Source organism: Corvus kubaryi, unplaced genomic scaffold, assembly GCF_017639235.1.
Source record: "Corvus kubaryi isolate FWS band 111438036 unplaced genomic scaffold, C.kubaryi_AGA036_p1.0 37200, whole genome shotgun sequence".
In the NCBI taxonomy this organism is placed as follows: domain Eukaryota; kingdom Metazoa; phylum Chordata; class Aves; order Passeriformes; family Corvidae; genus Corvus; species Corvus kubaryi.
In genome coordinates, this window is record NW_024581057.1 from 1 (window position 1) to 9,293 (window position 9,293).

The 9,293-nt window shown below is 49.4% G+C and overlaps 1 protein-coding gene across 1 annotated transcript; it reads right to left on the reverse strand.

Annotated features, from left to right (window-relative positions):
• Nucleotides 1-5,494: 5,494 nt before the first annotated feature.
• LOC121661804 (inositol 1,4,5-trisphosphate receptor-interacting protein-like 1) lies at nt 5,495-7,442 on the reverse strand. Its single transcript, XM_042022343.1, has one exon. It carries the CDS (start codon nt 7,440-7,442, stop codon nt 5,523-5,525), a length of 1,920 nt encoding a protein of 639 aa, XP_041878277.1. The 3' UTR covers nt 5,495-5,522.
• Between the last annotated feature and the right edge of the window lie 1,851 nt (nt 7,443-9,293).

The window sequence follows — 9,293 nt, forward strand, 5'->3', positions numbered from 1 at the left end:
TCCATCCCAAAGTCACCCCAGCTTGCACAGACAGAAGCTGCCTACAGAAGGAATCTGCCCTAAGGGAAGGGCACACACAAACCTCACCCTGTTGGAAACACAGGGCCAGGGAAGAGCAGCCCGACCCCCCAGCACCGCTGGAAAACATTTTGGCTGAGGAAGGAGCTTTGTTTCACTGGAGACAGCAGCTCTCCCTTGGCTTTAGACAAAACCAAAGGCAAACCCACTGATTAGGGGCTGAATAGAACAGTGTATTTCAGTCCTGCCCACCTCTCCCCCAGGGAACCGACAGGGCGCTGGGTTCAGACAACTCTTCTTAATGAGAGAGAATTCTAGAAAATGGGGGAAAACCCGTCCCCTTTCGTCAGAAGTCTTGGGAAGGTCACTTCCAAAGCCAGAACAAACAAGGCCACCCCTTTGCCTTTGGTTTTTCCCCAAGGGAAAGATGGCTCTTCCACCTTCTAACAGCCCTGACACTCATTTCCCATCACCGGTTACTCCGTGGTACAAAACCTTCATCAAAGTACTTTTAGTTCAGAGTTTAGAAGCCCCATCTGCTTCCTCGTTTACATGAGCTCACACCATGGAAACTGTCACATCTCGGAGCGCAACCAAACTCTTCCCAAACTCCACGCGAATCCTCTGCCGTGATTTGACACATCACTTTACAGGGATTTGACTCAAAGTTTTCAGCTGACCATCCGCTTTGCTGATGCCAGTTCGAGTCTGGGAAAAAACCCTCAAGCCAGACTGTTTTTCCATGGTTTTCTGTTCTAATCTAAAGGATTTATAAGCTTTACTACAAGAGTTCAAATCCACAGGAAAGTACCTTAAATCAAATTATATCAGCAAAATAACTCTTTTTCTCATTCACCCCATCACTGATTCTGGTAGGAACATCAGGTGGTAGAGATGCAATGTGGAGCAGGGAAAGAATTAGGAGCACTTTCAAAGATCTGTTTATTGACTGACAAAAGATCACACATAACCAACTTATGCTTTGCAAAGCAGGATAAAAATACTCAGGCCCATCCAAACTACTTCTTATGCTAGATGTGGCTGATCGATAGCCCAGCTGAAAAATGGACAAGCCACTGTAACAAGAAATACAAGTTTGGAAAAGGAAAAAGAGAAGTCCTAAAACCACAGAACCCCTGAAGCTTAGCTCGCTCCACTCTAATGTGCTCTCCGTCAACACCACATAAAGATGTGCTCCTCCTGACACTTGCAGCAACTGGCTTCTCTCTTGCCGTTCCGAGAGGAACTCTATTTTGTATAGGGATGTAGACGTGTCTGCATTTAGACACCATCCTCAATACAAACCTCCTCCATTGCTTTTTTCTGACTGGAGATCCTTGCTACTGGATACGATGGTGCTGTTTATTGGGAAGGGTTGCTCTGATGCCGATCACAGCACAGCACAGCAGGAGCTCCCTTTTTGCTCCCTTGGGCTACTCAAATTCCTCTTGGGTGATCTCTGAAATACTCTTTATCAGCTGAGGGCTGACAAAACACAGAATGTCTGATTAATCACCCTTCTCTTCTCCAGCCGTGACACAAGAGCTGGGTGCACTCAGAAAACAGTTTTCTGAACCATCCAATATAATAACAATCAATGCCTTATAATTTCTGCCATCTAGATGAGGTCGCCATTGAACAGCTCCATGTCCCAAGTGCTACCCAGCAGGGAGGGAAGAAGAGGAAGACAGGATCACAGCAGCCACTGATCAGTCATTCACAGGCATCATCACAAAGAAAGAGGAGAGAGTCAGGAATTTCACAGGCTACTCTGTTTCAGCAGCGCATCTCATCTTCCTCTTTTTAGATCTCTACTGATCACTACCTTCCAATCCCTTCACAGTGCTCTCCTAATCCACATGAGTAACTAAGATGCAGAATAAGAGGGAAAATTTCTTCTGACCTCCAGTCACCTAAGAATCAAGCAGATAAGAGAAAACCTCCGCCCTACTCTAAGGAAGGTGTTTCATAAACTCACCTGTAGCTAAAGCTATTCAGAAAGCCCACACTACCAGACGCAGAGTGGTAAAGAGCCTATTAATTTGCTGATCCTGGAGAAAAGGCAGCTTTAAACAAACTCTGCTACTCCCACTCTCTCTCCTTAGAACTTCAGGTTGAGATGCCTAGGACCAACTAAAGAAAAAAGTCATTTCATTCATGTCCTGGTCAAGCATTTCACACCCCCTTGTCCCTCCCAATCTACCAGCCAGTCAAATACAGAAAAAGCAAGAGACCTGTGGTAGGCTTCCAGTGGAAATACTGGCAAAATCTTCTGGGACTGCATTATTTGAAGGACCTGAGGTCAACTCACTGACTGTGAATGACTTTTACTGCTCCACTTAGCCTACCAGCTCAGCTCAGCTCAGGTCAGCTCAGCTCAGCAGCCTCCCAGCTACCTTTAGCTGCACAAGCACATGACCTGCAATCAGAAAGGCGTGAATCTTCCTTAGGAAGGAAACAGACACGGGGAATGAAGACTGGAGATTAGTCCACACTCTGAGGAACAGGCAACACCAACCAAACACTCTGGCAATAGCTTGTGTCTAGAAGCTCTCTACCTTCCAATCCACCTCAAGGCTTTGGGACTTGTGCTGACTTGCACAAAGGAACCCACTCCACCCTGCAGCAGTGGGCTCCTTCTTTCCAGCCTGGACGGAGACATGTCCTGTATTTTGCAAGCATGTCCAGGTGTTCAGAATGGAACATGCTGATCATGATTAGCACCTTAAGGCACACAGCTCTTCCTTTCTCAAAGTATGCTTTGTGAAATTATAGGCAGTGCTATCCCCACCCTTCCAAACAAATTACCCTCCTTCTAATTGCACTTGCCTTCAAAAGACTGCCACTTCTTCATTTCAGACTATGCTTCCCTCAGAAGGATGCACAAAAGGTTAGAGTAGTTGCAAGCACCTGCACCTGCAATTTTCAAGTAACTGCGTCTTCAGAAAGGCTTCTGACAACAGGCCATTCTCTGGACATGAACACGGCAATGCTGAGGCAAGATAAATGACTTCGCTACATCTTACAGCCCAGATGTCTAAGGCCAGAGAAGACACCACCAGGTTGTCCTGATACTTCTGCTCATCCTCTCTGGTAGGGGCTGTACAGAGAACAACACAGTTTTAAATTCTAACTCAGTTTGTGCTTCACTGATGAAGGAAGCAGGAAGAAAGGGAAAGGGACTTCGCTTCGGAGCAAATGGGAATTTTCTTGTGGATTTCAGTGTCCAGGATTTAAACCAGTAAGGGATTTTCTTCAGTAAATCCAAAGGACAATTGGCTACAGAAACTCGTATCTGACACTATTGATAAGCGCTGACAGTTCTCTGGCTGTGACTCATTTTATTCAAATCTGCTTTCTCCGAATGCACATCTGACAGCAGGACTTGCTCCATTCAGCCTGCAGCAGTTCCACAGGAAAGATGTTGTGAAATTGGCCACACATCTTCGCAATGCTTCCACTTCAACATTTTTCCCACTATGTTCAAATGTATTTGTCAGCTTCCTAAGGAGTGCAGTGTCCATAACATAGGAGACAAGACTCTCATGCAAAAATTGAAAGACCTTGAACTGCAGTGGCAGGAAGAACCCTGGTGTAATACCAGTGCCAGATGGCATGGGTGTGAAAAGCACATTCACATCGATACTAACAGGCTTAGGAGAGACACAGAGCAGGGTGAGGTATTCCCAAATAAGGTGAATTGACAGTGCAAAGGAGAGTTAATACCAACCAGGTGCTCAGTTACTTTATCAGAGCTGTCCCTGTTTTCAAGGCCTGAAAGAACAGCTCAGTGCCAGAAAGACATCCAGATCATTTGGCTATGCTTGCTCTTATGGAGCACTGTTTTCAATTTCCATCCTAGTGGGGTTGCATACTACCGACCAGTTAAAACCAGCACCTGAGCTACACAACAGTGTTTCAGTGGCAACACTGGAAAGCTGTAGGTTCTGCCCTTTCCCTCTCCCAGCATGCTCCTCAGACACACAGCACACTTGCACCAAAACTCACAGCCACACCCACAGTTTAACCACCTGCAATAGTTTTGGCCCTGGCCAATCTAGCCCTGGGTGCATTGTGCAGCAAGAAGCCATGGGGGCCGTGCTTCTCCCCGACTCCAAGCATCGCTCCAGAGGCAACACAAGCTGTGCGGTCAGGCCGTAAGGCTCAATGGCACACAGAGATCAAGTCCTACCCACTGAGAGCACATGTCCTTGTGGAAGGGGCTGATGAGCACTGGAGCTGGAGCAAGGGAAAGGGCAGGTCTCTGCAGCTGGGGGCAGAGGAGAGGGGAACAAAGTGGGTGGGTGTGTTTGGGGAGAAGGGAGCAGGGAGGGTGTTCTCCTCCTTCCACAAGCTGGGCCAAAGGGGCTGTGGTGGGAGCAGTGCCTGCCCAGCAGAGGAAGCAAAAGGCAGGGACCCCAGCGAGCACAGTTCCCTCTCAGTGGAACAGCGAGTTCTGCTGTTGGCAGCGATCCTCCTCTGGGAGGTTCCTGCCTGCTCTCCTCACATGGAGCTGCTTGTTCCTGTCCCCTCAGAGGCCTTCCCTCTCTGACGTGGGCCACAGCAGCTTTCTTTCCCATGCTCTGAATGAGGAGGGGCAGGTTTGAAGCAGCACTGGGAGGATTAATTAATATTTTAGCTGTTTCAACCATCATGACTTCTGGTTGCATTCATGAGACAAAATTAATAGCCCTGCTCTAGTGAGTTGCAGAAGTGCAATACCGAGATGTGACTGCTGGACCCAATCACCGCTTGAGTCACTTTGTCATTTTTTCAGGTAGCTGCAATGGATGGACGTTCTCTAAGAACCATTGGATTAAATATAAAGAAGGACACTTTTCAGGCAATTTGAGAAACTTCTCTCCTTTTATTGTTTTTCCTAACATAGATATCTGGATATTACTGAAAAGCAGCCAAGCAACTACAGCAGTGTAGGTTAATTGCCTAAACTAAGGGTAACTTTGCAAAATAGTTTATACACTGACAATACTAAAGGGCCTCTTGAAGCGTGGATAATATATCCAGTTCCCATTATGAAAACTGGGACTACCTATTCTTCCATGGTAGAGTGAATTAAAACTATCTGTTGTACTTTCATATACTAAGAAAAACTACATCCTTAAAAAACTACAGTAAGTACAGCTTACTGAAGAATTACATTAAGTCCCTAACAGGCTCGTTTTTTGGACTTGGAGGTATGCCAAGCAACCTCTCCTCAGTTCATAGTCTTCTGTAAGGATGTGCAGGTAGAGCCAGTTTCTGCCTCGTAGACGTAGGAACATTGCAACAGCACCATCATGACTGAAAGGTGAAGGGCAAGGCCACGCAGAGATGTGTGTCTGCACAGTGAATCCGTGTGCCGCAGCATCTTCCATCCATGGGAGCAGGAAAGCAGCTTCAGGATTGCCAGTGAAAAAAGCAAGAATTATGCAGTGCTCACATGGCTGCCATTTGGTGTGAGGGACCCACCCCCCCCCCGCACAGCTCTGTGCAGGGAATTCCTCTCAGTGGTTGGAGAGCAGCATCCAGAGGCGGAATCGCAGCTGACCGTAAGCTCGCATCGCCTCTGCGTGGGCGGCCGGATCTCGGGCTAGGTGCTGAAAGAGGTTGAGCGGCTCGACCGTTCGCATTGCCGGCGGCAAGCTGATCTCCGCAGGAAGCCTCTGGTTGCCCAGGACAAAGTGCTCCAGGTGTTTCAACTGCAGGCAGCGGCGCAGGTATGCCATGATGTCCCACAGCCGCCGCGCAAATTCCCTCCTGCGCCACTGGGACAGCGGTATGGTGGTCAGCACGTGCATGACCACAGTCTTCCAGGTCGAGCTGGAAAAACCTGTGCCCCTCAGGATGCAGGTGAAGAGCTGCAGGCATTTCAGGTGCAAGCTCTCACATGGCACCTGCCTGGCGACGTGCTGGAAGAATTTTGCCTCTGCCACAGCGTACGTCTCAGGCCACGCTGTGCTTGCGATGGAGTCGGCCTCGGTGGGCTGGCTGCTCACAAAGATGCTGGAGCCGCCTTTCTGGGCCTCTGTGGGCTGGTTGACCACAAAGATGTCGGAGTCCCCGTGGCGCACCCCAAACAGCATCTCCACCATCAGGCTCTTCTTGCCTTTGCTCAGCCGGAATTGGCAGGACCGGCTGCAGGGCTGAAACACCAAGTGCCATGAGTACGACTGAGGCAAATGCAGCCATGAGCATCTCACCAGCTGGTAGAACCAGTGGGAGGTTTTCTCCACGTCCAGGTAGGAGCCGGTGCAGAGTGTCTCTAGGAGGCTGGGCTTCTGCTTCCGCCTCAGCTCCTCCTGCGAGTGGTGCAGGAAGCACAACAGCTTCTTGCCCAGCTGCTCCCTCTCGCACATGCACACTAGCTCCACACAGACGCAGAAGGTCCTTGCTGCCATCTGCCCTGCACTGTTCAGCTCCAGGTGGAAGGCGTGTCCCGGCGGGGGATTCAGTGGGACCAGCAGGCGGTACACCACATCCTGCTCACGGGGACTCCAACCCTCAAAGGCACTGCCCACCCCGATGGCTTCTTGAGGCACCGGGTAGAAACTATTGCTCACACTGTCAATAAAGACACGTGTGAAGCTCTCCATCAGCTCAGCTGCCACTGAGCGACCTCTCTCCACGTCCTCGACAGGACACTGTATGCGATCCACTAAAAGGATCCCTCGCTTATTCCCAAAGTCACAGGCGTCTTCTTCCTCTTCAATTCCACCACTGCTGCCTTTGTCCTTGCCAGCACCACTGCCTTCTTTTTCACTGGCAGTCACATTTCCACCTTCTTCTTCTTTTCCATCTTCATTCTTCTCGCCTTTCACATTCGCATCCCTGTTTTCCTGATCCTTCCCATTCCAATCAGCTCTGTGTTCACTGGAATGACTGTCTTCCTTCACCTTCATATTGCTGCTTTCTCCTTCATTTATCTTATCAACACCTTCTTCAGTTGAAGCAACATTGCCATGTTCCTCTCCATTTTCATTCTTTTCTCCCTTCATATCGGCAGCACTGGCTTTCTCATCTTTGTCTCCAAGATTGCTTTCTTCATTTCCAATGTCCTTCTTTTCTTCCTCAGTTGCAGCAAAACCACAATGGTCTACTGCATTCCCACCATCACGGCTGTCTTCCTGTCCTATCCAATCACTGCTTCTTTGTTCACTGGCATCACTGCTTTCCTGCACTTTCACATCCGCTTTTTCTTCCTTTCCATCTTCACCTTCACGTACGTCATCGTTGCCTGCCTTCATATACGCATGATCGGTTTTTTCTTCATTTCCATCTCCTTCTTCTTCCTTTCCAGCATCCTTGTCTGGCTCCACCTTCACATCCTTGTTTTCTCCTTCATTTGCTTCATCTAGGTCTTCCACACCTCCAGTAACATTGCCAGGTTCTTCTTCATTTCCTTCAGCAGTATTGTCTCCTGGCATATTCCCATCACTCCAGCCTTCATCTTTCCTTGCATCATGGCCATCATCACTTTTAACATCACTGTCTTTCTTCAACTTCACATCTTCATCTCATTCATTGGCATCATCGTCATCTCCTTCATTTGCAGCCACAGGACTGCCTTCTCCTTCATTTCCGCTGCCACTGTCATCTGCCTCCACAGTCACATCAATGTTTTCTCCATCTCTCTCGGAATCCAAACTGTCTTCTTCCTTTTCTTTTTCCTTCTCCTCTCCCAAGGTCTTGCAGGAGGTCTGGTCCTTGCCGCTGCTGTTGGTTTTGCTGGCTTCAGGACTCCTCCTGCAGCTAAACCACAGGCCCAAGAGGAGCAGGAGTCCAGCAAGAGCCCAGAATGGCCACTGCTGCAGGGCACCAAAGAGCAGGGCTCCCCAGCCCTCGGCCTGCTGCTCCAGGGGCCCTTGCTCCAGCTCCTGCAGCAGCCGAGCCATCTCGCAGTTGAGCAGCTCTTCACGCTCCTGCATTTGCCGGTGCGTGGCCTCATCCAGCCCATCCCCAGCTGGCTGGGGGTACTGCATCAGGCTTTGCACGAGCACGAAGAGCAATGACAATAAAGCCATGGTCTGCAAGAGGACACACAGAAGGGGTTCATTAGGGCCGGAATGGAGGCAGCCAGTGCAGGGCAGGAGCCACGGGGATGTGGCAGCAGGAAGGAGAGGGCCCCCGGCAGCTGGCAGGAGGCAAGGCCTGCACCGCTGCCCCAGCAAGCACCGAGCCTGAGCAAGGTGCTCCCGCCAGGGGCTGGGCCCTGGATGCAGGGACAGAACACACGCCCCGGGTGCCAGCGCTTCTGCCCCAGCCCTCCCCCAGCCCTGCCTCCCCACCACCTGCGTGCACTCACCGCTCGCCCAGGCTCTACTGGGGGCAGCATCAACCAATGGGGCCTTTTATAGCTGCCCCCATTGTGACACGGCCCCTGTGCTGTCACAGGCCCCAGAGTGCATCACAGGCCAGCCCCACCCGCCATCCCCAGCCCGGGAACTCCCCATGGCCCTGGGCACCCAGAGCCTCAACAGACACAAAGTGCAGACCCATCAGTTGTGAACCTGGGAACCTCAGAGCTTCCCTGTACAAAGCAGGCACAGGCGCCCTCCCACACAAACCCTTGTCAAATATAAATTTGTGTGACATGATCCATGGATGCTCTTGGTATATAGGTGTAAGCTTTTATTTAATCTTGGAGGGGGACATTTTTTATTAATAATATTTATATTTATTACTTTTGGGGCAGGATGTCATACAGGCTAATGTTTTGTTACAGATTTAGTGAGAAATCTTTCTGAAAGAAATCCAGGCTGCTTGAATGATGCACAGGAAGACGTAACACCCTCCTTAAAGAGGCCCAGTAAGTTAATTACAAAATTTTGGTGTCTTCAACAACCTCTCAGCTCTTAAAACTCTATGGTTCAACACAGTGCAAAATTCTGGGATAGCCAGGATTTTGTTCAGAAAGTAGAATGTCTCCTTTTTCAAATCTGTAGCAAAGATGTACATCTGTCACTCCCACCATCTTCAAAATTGTCTGCCTTAAACAGAGTTAACCAATCTCTCTGACTTGTCTGATATTGTGCTGGTTTATTAAAGGGAATTCTGACTCTTTCTGCTATCTCTGTGTATTTATCTCCAAAGGACTGTGAGTACGGAAGAGTCATCCCCTATGTTCCTCAGCCCTTCTTTGGGGAACTCGCCTATAAATGGAACTGCAGAAATGGGGAGGGAGGAAAAGGAAACAGGATGTGAATTGAGCACCTGCATAGTGACCACAGATGTCCACTGCTAGACAGACACTGATGTCAGGCAGATCATGCCCTCCA